The sequence below is a fragment of the Rhea pennata genome, chromosome 16 (genome assembly GCF_028389875.1).
Source record: "Rhea pennata isolate bPtePen1 chromosome 16, bPtePen1.pri, whole genome shotgun sequence".
Lineage (NCBI taxonomy): Eukaryota > Metazoa > Chordata > Aves > Rheiformes > Rheidae > Rhea > Rhea pennata.
In genome coordinates this window covers 18,423,284-18,439,465 of record NC_084678.1, presented here as the reverse complement: position 1 = coordinate 18,439,465, position 16,182 = coordinate 18,423,284, and the positions used below count along the sequence as shown (strand labels likewise).

The 16,182-nt window shown below is 59.1% G+C and overlaps 1 protein-coding gene across 1 annotated transcript in view; it reads left to right on the top strand.

Annotated features, from left to right (window-relative positions):
- The window catches only part of CDH22 (cadherin 22), a 53,483-nt gene extending 42,696 nt beyond the window's left edge, over positions 1–10,787 (top strand). The window contains exons 10-11 of the mRNA XM_062589517.1: positions 8,124–8,375; positions 9,944–10,787. Of these exons, the coding sequence (XP_062445501.1) occupies positions 8,124–8,375; positions 9,944–10,482 (791 nt within the window). The 3' untranslated portion in view covers positions 10,483–10,787. The remainder of the gene's footprint in view (positions 1–8,123; positions 8,376–9,943) is intronic.
- The last annotated feature ends 5,395 nt before the right edge of the window (positions 10,788–16,182 follow it).

Genomic DNA, 16,182 nt, shown 5'->3' with positions numbered 1-16,182 from the left:
CCCTTCCCCTTCTCCCGCCGCCCCGGGGCGCGCCGCCGGCCCCCTTCTCCTTCTCCCGCCGCCCCGGGGCGCGCCGCCGGCCCCCTTCTCCCGCCGGCCCCCTTCCCCTCCTCCCGCCAGCCCCCTTCCCCTTCTCCCGCCGCCCCAGGGCGCGCCACCAGCCCCCTTCCCCTTCTCCCGCCGCCCCGGGGCGCGCCACCAGCCCCCTTCCCCTCCTCCCGCCACCCCAGACTCCCTGGCGGGAGCTCCGCTGGCTCCTGGCTCCGCCGCAGGCAGCTCGAGGCCTCGCCTGGCGCCGCCCTCAGCGTTTGCAGGGCGCTCGGCGCCTTCGCTGGTGCGAAGCCTCTAAGCTGCCCGCGGGCAGGGCAACACGGGTTTGCAGGCGAACGCTCTCCTCGGCCGGGACCCGCGGCGGCTGGGAGGTGCCAGCGGCGTCTTGCGGCCGCGCTCGGGGCCAGGCGGGACATCCCAGGGTGCGAGGGCAGAGCCGACGTCTCCATCGGGCGTTCGGAGGCTCCCGCGTTTCCCCCGAGCCAGCCGCGTCCTTGGGGGCCGGGCAGGGCCACCCGCTCCCGGGCCACGTGGGCTGCTCGGGGCACTTCCAGCCGCAGGGCTGTGCCGGCGCCCGGCGTGACGTGGGGTTCGTGGGCTGCCGGGCTCCGGCTTTTATCTGGCTTTGAGCACCACGCGGTCAGGCTGTACTTGTGCAGCGGTGACGGCTCGGGAAGTTGGTTGTCTGCCGGCTTTCTCTTCCTAGCTGGCGTTTCTGATGAATCTAGGTGCTGGCTACAGGGGCGCGTACAACAGGAACCCTTGCAGATAAAGGGACCTTCTCCAGCCAAGGGGCCACCCTGGACTGAAGCCAGCAGACCACATGGAAATGCACTTTTGGGTTTTTTCTGAGGCCAGATTTTTGTCTCTGTTGTGCAGCTTCATCTGTCAAAAGCCTGATCTATTTTCTTTTGAGCTTATCAGAGGAGCTCTCTGCTGACATAACATCCTGCTTTTTTAGATTGGGCTCAGCATCGTTAGGGATAGTCAAAATGAGACTTGCAGAAAAAAACCTCAGATGTTATTGTAGAAAGACTGACATTACTTTGTGCCCTGAAAAGCGCAGTTGTCCCTGACCCGAGTTCCTCCTCTGCACCCGTGGGGCAGCTGTTCATGAGACCTTTGCTTCTTATCCTGTAAGCATGCTTTAATCCTTGCAAGATTTTGCACCACGCCCAGTGATTAACTTCCTTCCCTTCCTTTGAGGGGCTTTACGAGAAGCTTCTTGAGCACCCAGCTGCCCCCGCATCCGTGGGGACCTGCCCCCCAAGCCCCAGCAGGATGCGGGCACTGCCCTTTGCCGCAGTCCCACAGGGACTGCAGGCTTCACCGCCTGCGGTGTTTGGGAATCGCCTGCCTGCTTGTGCATGCCAGGGTCCGTCATGGGCATCTGAGCGCGTGCGCCGCGGAGGGCGCCGGACTGGGGCTTGCGCTCTGACGTCTCCCCACGCTGCTGCACTGAGGCTCCCCACGCGTGCACGCACAGTAATCCTCCGTGCTAAACAATCCCGCCAGCATCGCATATGGTGCAACACTGAATAAAATGAGTAAAAGCTGGCATCACCTCCTGCCTTCCGCTCTGGGTAAAACAAATCCTGTTGCTGCAAGGCCATTCCCTGGATGTTTGCAGACCCTCCCAAATGCCGAGCAATGCCATCTGCAGTAGCAAGGGGAGGAGGCTGCTTGTGCAGGTAGAGGCACCCCTCACCTCTGCTGTGAGAGCGTGCTTTAGTATCATCTCCCTTTGATTTTTTTTTTCCTCTTCCCCAGTGCATCGTGTGTACTGGCAGCACTCCTCACCTTCGCCCCCTGCTCTAGCTCATTCCTTGCTACATCCCCCTCTGTCCGCCCCTTGCCTCCCTCTCATTGTTCGCCCCTCTTGCACTTCTCTCTCCTTCTCCATATAAATATCAGTGGTGACAAACTGCTACCGCCAGCCCATCTGTTTCTTTGTACAAATTTGTAGCCAGTTTTGAAACATGATTTATAAATATTGCTTTTGCAGCCAAGGAGTGACACTGATGGATGTCAGCACAGATGGATTCGCTAAACTCCCGCTTAAATCCTTTTTTCCTTTGCACCTACTTCCCCAGTTCCTGCAAGGCAGCAGAAAGCTCCTCAGCAGGGCAGTGCATCCTCAGCACAACAGGGACCTCATCCTCTTGGGGACGTGTCAGTGGCCGCAGAACAGGTCTGCGGAGCCTGGGGCCGCGATGCTGCCCCTTGGCCGAGCCCTGCTGGGCCAGGCCCTTCTGCGGTCTGAGCTGTGCAGAGCGCGAGACGATCCTTGCAAGGGCATGCAGCTCTGCTTGCGTAAGGAGGAGGCAGGAGCACTGCCTGGCCCCCGGCAGGGCAGATGTATGAGCACGAGGCATGCTATAGCTGATACAGAGCGTTTATTACTCCATGTCTGAGCAGGGGTTCCCCAGCAGTTTCCTGATCGAGGCAATAAAGGTGCAGGGAAATCCAAGGCACTGCTGAGCGCTGGTCAATGGCGAGGAACGTTGGCAAGAGGCACTATAAGAGGTTTTTATGTACAATACGCATGCAGTACATGTATTGATTTCACCGCTAATCTCAATTCAAAGTCTAGGTGTAGTGCCATGCTGGCATGGGCCCAGGCGTGTGCCCATGCCCATGGGTCAGCATGCCCTGTTGATGCTCCTTTTCCCATGGAACAGTATGGCTCGCTTCCATCACCTCTCTCCTCGACGCTCTTCTGGTCCGTCATCTCCCGGTTTCCTGTGGCATGCAGTGCTCCGTGGCTGCCAAGAGCTGCCTCGGCTCTCGCACTCCTGGTCAGAGACGTAGGAGTGAAAGGTGGCTCTGCAGGAGGCTTCGCGTTAGCTGAATTATAGCTGAAGCACTTCGCAGGAGTCAGCTTTTAGAGACAGTGCTATTTCCTACTTGCATCTTTCCTCCTTTGCTTCTGCTCTGTCTGAGGGAGCGCTCAGGTACTCGTTAATTCATCGGACAAGGAATAAAAAGTTACGTGTGATAGCAATGGACCAGCTCCAGAAGGAAGATACCCAGCAAATGAAATGCCTAAAGGAAGAGATGGGGAAAGCTGACCTTGCCTGGTTCCAACTGGTGCCTTTCTAAAAGTATTCACCCCTAACTTCCCCTTTTCTGGGTCTTTCTGGCCTGAGAAAAACAATTAAAGAAGCATCAAAGGTAATTAAAGTCCAAAATCATGTTCTTCAAGAAATCCTAATTGTGTTAGAAGCGATGGTAGAAAGAAACTAAGCTCTGCAACCTGGAATGGTTGGTGGGTAATACGGAGCGACACATGGAAGCTGCTGACTCCAGAGCTCAAGGGCTAGGAAGGAAGATGTCTGAACTCTCCACAGGTCTCATTAAGAGCATGTAATGTGTGAAAATCTGAAGAATCTCGGGCAGAACACGAGGATTTGAGGCATGCCTGAGGATAGCAGAAGCTTCCTCCAGCCACCACAGGGATGCCGTTCTCCATGTGAACAGTGCGGATGCTGATCTGCCGTGGGGTGAAATGGATCTTCCCAGGGCTGAGCAAGAGGCAAAAGCAGCAGCAGGAGCACTGTGCCCTGGCACATGGAGAACCTGGGGCGAGGAGGAGGCAAAGGGAGAAGGCCCAAACTCCTCTCACACTGCCTGCCCTTAGCGTGGGGCTGGGGAGGGAGCAAGACCTTGGTGGCAGCAGGCAGCTCCAGCAGCGGCGTGGCTGTGGGCCTGGCCCAGAGCCGCACACTAATGAGCCGGCATGTCCAGGGCTGCTCAAGCTGCAGAGCAGCTGCTGGAGCCATCAAAGGCAGATGCTTGCTGTGGCTCTGGGAGTACAGGAGAGGGCTGGGATATTGAAATCCAGACTGGAGGTAGATTGCTCCCTTCTGCTTTCCTAGTGCTGTTTGAGATTGAGTTATGAGAAGGATTTATTAGCTCTGTCTTTGAAGCTGCCAAGAGCCTCTTTGGAGAGAGAGGGAGCTTGAGACACTTAATTATTTTATTATTCCTAGTTTCCACCAGAGTATATTGCATTCCCAAACTTTCCTCACAGCGATATTGGCTGGTCCCTGCACACTTGGCTCCTGTTGGTTTCTATCTTGCCTTGTGAATTGCTCCTCGAGGAGACAGAATGTCGTTTCCTGTCCTTTGCATGAAATGATATGATGTGACACAGGATAAAATCACTGCGTGGTCAGGGAGAGGCGCAGGAAATCTGTGGAGGAATATAAAATGTCAGCTTGTCTAGCAAGGTGGCATTGACGGTAAATGGCTTGGCTTGTGTGCCACAGTGCAAATGCAGTGCAACCTTCAGAGTGATGTGATGGTAGTTCAAAGTGTGGCCTCACACAGACTGGACAGGAAAACACATAAGCGTGGAAGAGATCCAAACTCCTCCATACAGAAAAGCTGTTGATCAATATGCTGATTTCAACATCTGTTGCAATTTCCATGCTACCTCAGGGAAACGTTGCTCTCGGCTTCGTGGCCCAAAAACTGGGCTTGGCAGAAAGCTGCTACCAAGGAGGGGACAGAGAAGCTGCAGGGCCAGGGCCTTTCTGGCTTGTCTTTGCAAGGACTCTGAGCCTGCTGGTGTGAAAGAAAGTGCCCCAGGACACAGAGCCTGGAAGGAGCTTCCTTGAGTCAGTGCCTGTACAAAAGCAACTGAGAAATTACACTGGTCTGTAGGCAGTTGCTTTGAATACATTTTCCAGGATAAATTTTCGCAGATCCGGGCAAAACATATTTCCTGTCTCTGTTCAAACAGACTGCATGGCACGGCAGCAGCACTGTTTTTTCTGGAGTGTCTCATTCTTGTGTGCGCAGCCCAGAAGGGAACAGGGGAAAAGTTTGTAAGTAACAGAGGCGTAAATGCCAGAGAGGGAAACCAGGTTGCCCAGAGTGCCCAGGGGCTGAGGACACAGTGGGGGCCGCTTTGGGCCCGGGGCCGTGTGGGGCTGGTGTCCATGAGACTTGTCCTGGTTATCCAGCGCTGGTGAGCGATGTTTTTGGTGTAAGTTTGAAACTGCTGTTGCTGCTCTTTCTGCAGGAAGTGTTGACATAACCCTGTTCAGGAGAGAAAGTGTTCTGCGGCGTTGAAATAGTGTTTTGTACCTGTGATTTCTGTCTCTCCCCCTAGCACTGAGCTTTGGGTAACAGCAAGATCTCAGCCCTTCCTGGGCTGAGGTTCCCCAGAGCTGTCTGTCATGCTGCTGCTCGTGTTTAAATACTGGCTGCTTTACTTTGACTCTGTGGGATCAGCAGTGAGAATCGTCCTCCTCTCCTTGCTGGAGGGTGAGGGGCTCAGCGGTGCGACATGCTGCCTGAGCAGTGCCAGCAGTACCTGAGCCCAGGTTAGTGGCTGCCTCTCTGCCATTTGTACGTAGTGTTTCCCTTCGATTTCTAGAGGTGGTTTCTGAAATCTGCGTGCCTTGTGGCAGGTCTTCCTCTCCAAACGGAGCCGGAGCCGACTGCAAACAGAAAGGGAGTTGCAGCGTTCTGCTGCGCTCCAGAAGCGCGAGGCGCGGGCTCTGTGTGCACGTTTACACAGAGCTAATACCTGAGAGACCGGAACAGCTCCCAGGCATGGAAACGGAGCCCAAGGAAGACCAGCAGCCGCAGATGGCTCAGGAAGGGGCTGGCAGCAGATGTGGGATCCTCCAGCAGGACCGGATGTGCGGTCCCAGGCTGTTCAGCTCGTGCAACGTAGGGGCAGGAGGCATCCCCACCAGAGGGCTGGAGCCCGTTTGGCCTGTGGCTGTGTCTCCGCTGGGCTCACGTGCCCAAGGGTCACGCTCAGCTGGGCTAGGGTGGAGTTAGTCCTGGCCCCTCACTGAGAAGGTGCTATTAACTTTATTTATATCTCCCCGCTATGCTGCAGCAAGCTGAAGCGGCAGCACTGAATGAGACCTTGTTACCTTTGTGCAAGTGATTAGCATAACCATAAACATTTCTCTTTCCTCCCTTATCCGTGGTAGGGAGCAGGTGGCTTCCCAGCAGACGCCGCTGCCGGCAGGCGGCCGCTGGCTCCAGCCTCCCCGCTGCTCCGGAGCCAGCGCTCCCCATGCGCTCCACGACGGGCCTCTGCACGCGGCCGGGGGCTCGGCCCTGGCGATGGATGTCCCGTGAGAAGGGGCAGCTGCCCACAGTCCCTGCCACATGTACAGAGACACCAGGCAGCGTTTGCAGGGGTGCAGAAAGATGGTGCTCTGCTGTTGGCAGCCCCCATTGTGCCTGTCTTGGGGCGCGTGGGGCAGAGCTGGGAGCTGCGGCCTTGCAGGCACGCTGATGCAATATCTCTTCTGAGGCAAAATGTCCCTAGATCGATTCTTGCAAGCATTTGCCCTACTGCTGCCTTTTGATCTGTGCTCCTGTGGCTGTTGCCTGCCAGAGGTCTGCTGCTGTGAGCAGGGACAAGGGAGGTGGCCTGGAAAATCCCCTTAAAGGGTAAAAGATGCTACATCCACAGGAGGAGATTTTCTCGTGACTTGCAGCACAGCTCTATATGCACGAACAAGACTGAGGTTTGAACGCTGGCCACGTGGGGTTCAGGGCAGCCCCCGAGTGTTGGCGTAGCCTTGTGCACGCTCCCTCGGCTGGTGGGCTGGCCTCTTCGCTGCGCTGGAGCACGAGCTCCTCCGGGCACAACCCGTGCTCTCAGCTGAACTGGAACAGGTTTGCAACAGGTTGCCCAGAGAGGTGGTGGAGTCTCCTTCTCTGGAGATATTCGAAACCCGCCTGGATGCAATCTCGTCTAACGTGCTCTAGGAGACCCTGCTTGAACAGGGAGGTTGGATGAGATGATCTCCAGAGGTCCCTGCCAACCTTACCCATTTGGTGGAAGGGAGGTGTCCTGCTGTCTCCTTCATGTTAAAACCCCAGCTTCCCCAGCTGAGGTGCCAGGGGCTCGGCTCTGCCCTGCAGTGCAGTAGCATCTAGACAACGCAGAAAATGGCTGGGCTGAAGCAGCAAGCGGAAACCTGATGACAGGAAGCAATGGCCTGGCGTTCAGCCCCAGGGCTTGCTCTGGGCACAAGCCGTGCACCGCTGCCTCCCCTTTGGGCATGGGCAGGTGCTCTGTGTCGCTCACAGCTGGCCCTGGCCCTGGTCAGCGCTGGAGCTCGCCGGGCTGGCACCACACACACCTTTGCGGCTGCTCCGCATCTGAGGTTGGCCACGCTTCCCCGCTGGCCGTTGCTCTTCCTGTCCGGCCACTCCGCAGGCACCTGCCTCCTGCTTCCCTCCCAGCTCGCGTCATATGCCCACTGTGTCGCAGAGCCCGGCTGCCCTGTGTTTTATCAGCTAAAGGCTGCAGAGAGCCAGCAGTGGCTCTGATGTCTGGCTGCAGCTGCTGAGCTGCTGCTCCTGCTCCTTTTCATTCTCCCGTGGGCAGGGAGCGAGGCTGGCTTCCAGCGCCTTCCCTCCGCTGTGCTGCTGCTCGGGCTGCACCCCTGCAGCAGCGGGGTCTGCATGGAGCTGGGGCACCGCCAGCTCAGTGGGCTGGGAGCCCCCAGGGTGCTCTGCCAGCTCCTCGGTTGCTAAGGGGCACCCGAGGCAGGCAGCCCCTCACCCCAGCACCGGGACTGGGGCAGCAATGGCTCCTGGCGACTCAGCCCGTCCGGCCAAGCAGCTCCAGTGGGGGCCCGCGCTCTGCGGCTGCGCTCCGTTCCCGTGCTGGCTCCCTGCTGGGTTTGGGGTTTCCCCTCTCTGCTCCTGCTGTGTTTTGCCAGCGGGTTTCAGGCCCCACGTCCAGATGCCCCGTGGTGAGCAGGACTCCAGGCTGGCCGTTGGGAACCCCGGGACAGCGCGGGGCTGGCCAGCCACGAGGGGCTGCCGCAGAGTGTCCCAGCTCTGCCCCTGCCGTGCGGAGAGGGCAGCCCGGTCTGTGCTCCCACACGGTCAGCTGGCGGTCGCTGGGGCCGTGCAGTGTGGCTCAGGGGCTGTAGAGCAGCCGCAGCCTCCAGCGCCTGGGAGTGGTGCCTCCGGCACAGAGGAGCTTGGGAGTGCCCTGTCCTGGAAGCAGGGCTGAGGGGCTTAGTCCTGCTTGCTGTCCCTAGGAGTGACTTTGCTGTGGGTTTGCTTGCTCCCTGCAGACAACACGGCCGCGGTGCACACGCAAAGCGTGGGCTTCAATCGCCAAGAGCAAGACGTGTATTTGCTGCCCATCCTGGTGGTGGACAGCGGCCACCCGGCCCTCAGCAGCACAGGGACTCTGACCATCCACGTGTGTGGCTGCGACAGCAGCGGGGCCATCCAGTCCTGCAACAGCACAGCCTACATCATGTCTGCCACGCTGAGCCCTGGCGCACTCATCGCTCTGCTGGTCTGCGTCCTCATTCTGGTCGGTGAGTGCCCGCCTGCCTCCCTCCTCTTCCCTTGCCTCGTCCCAGTCTCCTCCCTTTATCATCAGTCATGCACATGAGCAGAGGCAGTGGCTCCAGGCTTGGTAGAAGCCCCTTGGCCACCTGACACCTTGCCCAGAGCTGTCTGCAGAGCGTGGGGCAGCAAACCTGACCCCAGCTGCAGGCTGCAGGTGGGACCTGGCTGTTGGGGGCCTTTCCATGTTTGTCCTAAGCCAAGACCCCAGTGGGCTGGGCTCAGCAACACCTCTGAATCAGGACAATTCCCCGTACAGTGGGTAATGGGCTTCCCACACGAAGGATGGAGAGCTAGTGGTTGCTCCTGGCCTTCCACAGGCAGGAGGCTGAGCACTGCTTGTGGGCAGAGTGCTTGCAGCAGTGTGCCTCACTGCAGGTGAGGGATGTGCATGCATCCCAAGGGCTGGGGCACCGTGGCCAGGGGTGGCAAATGTGGGATGGGTGGTCATGCAGTGGTGCTCTTAGCTCAGAGGCCTGCGAGGGTCAACGTCAGAGCGTGCATGAGTAAGGAGCAGGGTTGTTCTAGCACCTGCGAGGGTAGGTTGAGGAAACATGCCCGGGGTCTGCTGGGAGCGTGCAACCAGCTGTTGGGGGCTGACCAGCCCTGTGCAGGGAAGCTCTCTGTGCCTGGGGATGCTGCCGGGTGCCGTTAACAGGTTTGCACCGGTGTTTGCACCAGGTTTGCTGGGCCTTTAGCTGCAGGGGAAGTGTGGGCTTGTTTGCACGCAGAGAGGGGAGGGGGCTTGGAGAGGGTGCGTGCTGCAGTGCTCTCAGGTTTAGCACTGTGCAGCTGATGGATGCTGCTGCTGAAAGTCCTCTGGCATCAGTGTGGGCTCGCAGCTGGCTCCTGAGGACTGTCAGGACATCTGTGGAAGCCAGTGCGTTGTTCGCTGAAGTCTCTCTTCTCCTTGGCACGTCTTTGCTCCCCGTCTCCTGCTGTGCCTCCGTTTAGAAAACCCATTCCCATAGGATGCACTTTACACTGGTTTCATTTTCTAACGCAATGCAAACAAATTTCTGCCTAATTGCCCAAACGAATAAAGTGCACATCGATGCTCTAAAGGTGATGGGATGAATGGATGATGATCCAGGACACATCTGTGGCTCAGGCTCTGTGCCATCTGCTCCACAATCACCCTCCTAACATTTGGCTGCTGCTGCGATTCATGCACCCCCTTTCCTATTCATCTTTCACAGAATCCAGCCGTTTGTCTGTCCAGCCGTGCGTTCATCCATCTGCCCCTCCTGTCTCTGTGGTCATGCTGCATGGAAAGGAAGCTCCTGGTCTGCACTGGAGCCCAGGCCCATCTCTCTCTCACCTAGTGACACAGCACAGCTGCTACTCAATGAGCCCGGCTGACACGACCTGGCTGGCTGTGCTGTTCCTTCCCGCGGCGTTGCCGGCCACCTGGGCTGCCCGTGCCAGAGGCTGCTTTGCCTCTGTGCCTGGCCCGAGCATGGGCCGTCCTCGCGCCTCTGAGAGCAGCTTGCATGAGCCCATCACCCTGTCTGCTGACTGTCTCTTCCCTTCCCAGTGCTGGTCCTTTTGATCCTCACGTTGAAGCGACACCACAAAAGCCACCTGACATCTGAGGATGATGAGGACATGAGGGACAATGTCATCAAATACAACGACGAAGGGGGTGGTGAGCAGGACACAGAGGCCTATGACATGTCAGCCCTCCGCAGCCTCTACGACTTCAGTGAGATCAAAGGTGGTGACGGTGGAGGGGGGCCAAGGGAGGGAGGCCTGAGCGGAAACCTGGCCTCTGAGCTCCACGCGCTCCCACAGTGGGTGCAGAACCCAGACCTGGACTTCTCCCTCTTCAAGGATTATATCTGCAAGAAGGTGGAACAGGCAGATGAGGACATCTCGGTGCCGCCCTACGACTCCTTCCAGACCTATGCCTTCGAGGGCTTGGACTCCCCCATCCCCTCGCTTAGCTCCATCAACACCTGGTCCAGCAGCTCGGAGCAGGACTTCTCCTACCTGGGGGGCTGGGGGCCACGTTTCCGGCAGCTGGCCGCGCTCTACACGGGGCGCAGGGGTGAGGAGGAGGGCGAGGAGTCCTAGCTGCCCGACCAGCCCCGGAGCGAGGTGTGGGTGTGGGCCAGGTTGGGCCCCAGCGTGGGCACCCACGGCCAGCACCCCGGGGCCGCAGTGTGGCCAGGAGAGCGGGGCAGGCGTGCTGCCCACGCAGCCTCTCCTTGGGGCTCCTCAGCACCAGCTCGGCTGGGCTGCAGCGCCCAAGGGAGCCGTCGTCGCCATCGTAACCTCTTTAATACCAATCTCCATTAAAGCACTACACATTAATTTAAGAAAGAGAAAATCTAATTCAAGAGAGTTCGTAGGGGGTTCTCCCCCCCCATGTTATCATTTAAATGGATCCATTCAGGGAGCCCAGTTCGAGAAAGGAAGAGCAATCCAGGAGCCTTTTGTTGTCTAAATTGTTTTTGTCACTTGATTCAGAGCTTTGGAAGTGCTTTGATTTCCTTCAGACCTTCCCGTGCAGAGGGGAACAAGCTTTTCGCTTTGCTCTGTTCCCCTCCTACTGGCTGGCTCCGCAGCATCCTGCTCTGCATGGGTACCAGCGTGATCCGCGGTGCAGGGCAGAGCCCTGGCACGGGGCAGAGCCGTGGTGCAAGGCAGAGCCACAGTGCAGGTTGGAGCCGCAGTGCTGGGGCAGAGCCCTGGCACGGGGCAGAGCCGTGGTGCAAGGCAGAGCCACAGTGCAGATTGGAGCTGCAGTGCTGGGGCAGAGCCCTGGCACGGGGCAGAGCCGTGGTGCTAGGGCAGAGCCGTGGTGCAAGGCAGAGCCACGGTGCCGGGGCAGCGGCTGGTGCCAGAGTCTCTGCCGGGTGCCGGCTCTGCGGGCACCTCTGTAGGGAGCAGCTCGAGGCCGCTTCAGCCAGGACTTCACCTTGCGGCTGCGTTCGCTTCCACTTGGCTCCATGGCCTGCTCCTGTCCCGTTTTTTCTGGTTGTCAGCGATGCTGGTGATTAGAGCGGGTTCCCTCCTGCCTGCACCAGGGACGTAGCCTGCAATGTCCTAGCTGTCGCCGTGGCGTGGTGCCGCGGCCGGGCTTGAAGATGGTCCCGCAGCACCGAGGAGAGACCCAGGGTCGGTGCAGGGAGTGGAGCTGCACAGAGCTGCAGTGCCAGGGGCTCCCGTGCCCCCGCAGCTTGGGGCAATGTGGGGAGGAGGCAGGATGGGGCAGCGCTGGCCGCAGGGCAAGGGACATCCTGGAGCCCTGGTCTGGACGGGCAAGTCCCTCACAGCTGGCAGCCTGGCAAGCGGGTAGGATCCCGAGCCCGCCAGCCAGGCGCAGAGTCACCAGGCTGCGTCAGAGCACTGCTGCGGCTGCTTTGGCTGCAGCTCATTGTGCTGCTTCCAGGAACAATAAAGATGAGAAAAAGCAAAGCAGGGGTGCAGGAGGGACATCCTGCACGTGCTCGTGCCAGCCGACGGCCAAGCACCGCTGTTGGCAGCAGGAGGCCGTCACCCAGGCGCGTGCGAGCCCGGGTTCCGCCGGCACTGCCGCGCGTGGGGGAGGCTGCGTGCGGGTCTGTGGTGCCCTGGCACTGGGCTGTGTAAAGAGCCGCCGTTCCCACGGAGGCGCTGCTGGAGCAGGCGGCAGCTGGTCCCGTGGCCAGGTTGGCAGGAGGCAGGTGTAATTTGTTGCTGTTCCTTGGCACGCAGGTGGTGTTTGAAGAGCGTGCTGGGTTTCTGAAGCCGGGCTGGGCTCCCAGGGCTGTACCTAGCACCATGCCCGGCTCCTGAGCTGTGCTGAGTACCCGGAGCCGTGCTGGGTGCCCAGGGCTGTGCTGAGTGCCTGGAGCTGTGCTGGGCGTCCGTGGTTGTGCTGGGCTCCTGGGGCCATGGCAGCAGCCAGCATTTGCCGCAGTGAATTTTCCTGCTTCCGGGAGGCGCCCAGGCAGCCCCTCGTGCCGTCCGGGCCGCTGCGGTCTGCGTCGGGCGATGCTGTGTTGGAAGATCAGTGACGTGATTGACAGGCAGCTGGCGCGGCTCCCACGGCCCGACGCCTCCTGGGCTCATCTCTGTGTTCGTTCTTCCAGTTTGGCCACAGATGGCGTTTTCGGTCCTTGGAGAGTGTTTTACTGTAAATGTCCGTGCATGGTTGTTTCACCCTGTTTTGCCTCCCTGCTGCCTCTCCACTGGTGCTGCTTTCTGCAGAGCAGGGCCACGTGGAGGCACAGGCAGGGCTGCAGCTCCCGGCCTGGCTCACCCCTGCTGCGGCCGCATCCCTGTGCCGGGACGATGCAGCTTGGCACGGGGCAGGAGCCGCTTGTTTCTCAGGATCCCTCTGGCCACCCCACGGAGGCTGCGGGTGACCACGCTCGCCCCGCATCCTCGCCCTACACACTCAGCCCACATCCTTACTCCATGCTCGCCCTGCATCCTCACCCCACGCGCTCACCCCACAGGCTCACCCCGCATCCTCACCCACATCCTTGCCTCAAACGCTCGCCCCACATCCTTGCCCACATCCTTGCCCCACACTTGCCCCGTGCTTGCCCTGCATCCCTGCTCTGTGCTCGCTGCGTGAGCGGTCAGTCGGTCACTGTGATTCCCTCTGGCACCGGGATGGGGCCAGGGAACTGGCAGCTCCTGGCGGGCGGTCAGGCCCTGAGCGCCTGTGCTGTCCCCTGCACAGCCCGAGCCCGGGGAACGGGGGAAGCCCTCACTTTCCTCAGGAGCATTCGCATGTTTTCCCGCTGGCTGGAGCCGTGCATCCCGGCTTTTCCTCTAGTGAAGTGCTGTGCAACAGCTGGCCTGGTCCGCGGAGGTGGGGCTGACAGTGCGAGGGCAGGTGCCTGCCAGAGCTGCCGCCAGCGGCACATGTGCACTTGCACATGCATGTGCACGCATGTGCGTCCTTCCTGCTCGCCCCCGGTGAGGGCGGGAGCGCGGGGCAGAGCACGGGCTGGGGCTCCGCGGCGCCTGCAGCGCGACCGCGGGGACGCCCTGAGGAGTCACTTGGGTTTCCTTTCTCTTTCCAGACAAAATCAGGAGGTTGACTTCCCCATCCTTGTTATTTTTTTCAAGGTCTTTCTAGGACCTGGAAATAAATTATTTCCTTGTCGTCTAGCCTGGGTCTCATTTACTTGTTTGATCTTGTCCCGTTTCATCACACTGCATTGCTGCTGCTGGGCCATCGGTGCCTCGCTGGAGCGGGGAGCCAGTTCCCTGCCCAGAGCCGCCGGCAGTGTCCGCCCGGCTCTGCGGACGGGTCCCAGCGGCCAGATGCTGCCCTTCCAGCAACGTCTACTGCTGCGGGGCTGGCAGCCGCGGCTGCGCTGGGGGCTCCGGCGGCGGTTTGCGGCGCCTGCGCCTGCTCCGGCTGCAAGTTCTGCTCGGGGCCGGGCTGGCGGCGGCGTGGGAGCGCGCCCGTGGCACGGGAGCCACAGCGAGGGGCGCTCCTCGACGGCGCCGGAGAGACAGCCCACGGCAGGAGCGGCACTGCGTGCCCAGAGCGGGGGGCCTCCCCCTCCGCCTCCTTGGAGCAACGGCAGGAAGAACAGTGGGTAAATTGATGCCAAATGACAGAAAACAACCTGATCACGCAACTTCCTGACCCTCCTCGGTCACCCCACAGCCGCCTCAATGTGCTCTAAAAACTATGAATCTTTGGTGCCGCTTTGCTGTAGTCAAAGGCCTCCCAGGTCCCCATTTGCTCGTGGGCAAATGCAGCTCTAGGCCACGTCCCACTTTCCAGCCCCCTGTGTGGTTGGGCATCATCCGTGGGTTTTGTTACCATGACCCATTCTCCGCTGGTAGCAAAGTGTGCTACTGCAGCGTTCAGTTATTGGCTGGAGCAAGGAATTACTTAAAAACAAACAAACAAACAAACAAAAAAACCAAAAAACCCTTGGGTTTAATATTAAAATGATGCAAATAAATGACGATCCATGCTGACCATGGATAAATCAATTGCTGGTGGTTTTCTTGATGGCAGGGGAGTGAGCAAGCTGCTAATGGCAAATAAGCATGAACTCCCCCCCGTCCCGGGGCGCAGGAAACCTCTGCCGAGAGCTCGGCAGCGAGCGCAGCCACCCTGCCAGCCCCGATGCGGCGCACAGCAGCTGGCCGGCGCAGCCGGGGTGGCGTGTGCTCGCTTCGGTGGCAGCACCAATGTAGGTCAGCAGATAACACAGCCTGAATTTAAACCTCTCTGTAAAGCGCAGTCATTTAAATAGCATCTTGCTGTCCTCACTCTTATTGATCCCTGAGGTCTTTAAGCTTTTCTGTATCCTTCGCTGTCCCTGTGCCTCCACTCCCATCTTGCTCCCTTGATTATTCACTTAATGGTATAGAAGAAGCATCTGTTGACCTTTGATGAAAGCTGTTAGGGGGATGCTGTAACAGAAAGGAGGAGTCTTCTGGAGGCCAGGGGGCTCTTTTAAACGTGCAAGGTGTGTTGCCAGATCTCCGAGTGCATCGTGGTTTTCTTTTCACAGTTGCAGTGAGCGCCTCTGCTGCCAACCTTGAGCAGGCCTTTTAGCAAGCATTAATGGTAATTGCCCACCCTCAGCAAGCGTGTCAGCGCTGCGCTCACAGCTGTATGATTCCGTAGCTTTGGACACATTGGCCAACTGCTGTTTGCAAAGAGCTATTGATAGTTGCTGTGTGTTTGCACCCTGCTTTTTCAGCCCCGGCCCTTAGCAACAAGAGCTCTCGTGTTCCAGCTGCAGCAAGCACAGAGCCATGCTGTCCTTGACTCCTGCAGACCGGCTCCAGGCGCTGCACAAGGAGCCTCATTACCTCAGCGCTCGGGGGATCAGGTGCCCTGGGAAATCCCTGCTGCTACAGGAAGGCGCCCGCAGCTAGCGCGCTCCTCACAAAGCAGGTGATAAGTGCCTCGCACTGAGTGCGATGAGTCCTGGCCGTGCAAAGGGGTTTGCTTCTTGATATCGTGGAGGAACGGAAAGAGCTCGAAGTAACAAATTGCCAGCCAGAACCAGACCCTTAACGGCACAAAAAGGAGGATAATTGAGAGCTCTGATTGCAGAAGCATCTCTGAGGATGCTCTAAGGGCTTGTGCAGTGCCCCTTGATGCAGGCCTTTTCAGGAAAGTTTTCTGTAGCAGCTCCTCTCCCTTCGGCAGCTCCCGGCAGGGCAGCGTGGGGGGGCACGCTGCTGTCTTCCAGGTGAGCTGGTCCTCCGCTGCAGGACCGGCCGAGACTCTCGGGCTCGCGAGTGACTCGCCATGTGTAACGCCAGTGCCGCAGTGAGCTCCAGAAGGCAAGGTGTGCAAGGCTCCCCCGGAGAGTTATTTGCAAAAGGTAGATGTGATCTGCTGGGATCATTAAGGGGAAATGAAAAAGCATGGTGATACCTGCACCCCTGAGAGAAAAATACATTGCTGGTAATCACGTGCAAGCAAGGCCACCCCTTCTGAATGCTCCTCGTGTTTCTTTGGCCAGAGAGGCTTGATGAACGAAATCATTAAACTTGACTTGCTGTTGGTCTCCTCCTGGGGCTGAAAGGTCTCCCCTGTCCCGCGGCGTGCTGTGAGTGCCGCCCCACTGCCTGCTGGATGCTCCTGCGTGGGATGTGGTGCCAACCTGGCGCCTGGCAGCCTCCGCGGGGGCATCAGAGCGAGCCGTCAGGCGCCAGGAACGTTAACCCTGTGCTGGGGAGTTGGAGCCTCGTCCCAGCAAACGCACTGTTCCAGCCGCTCCTCGTGCCACGGCGCTTGGGGACAAGCAGTGCCGCTGCAGAGGGCCCGGCAAGCCACGTCCCGCAGTCCTC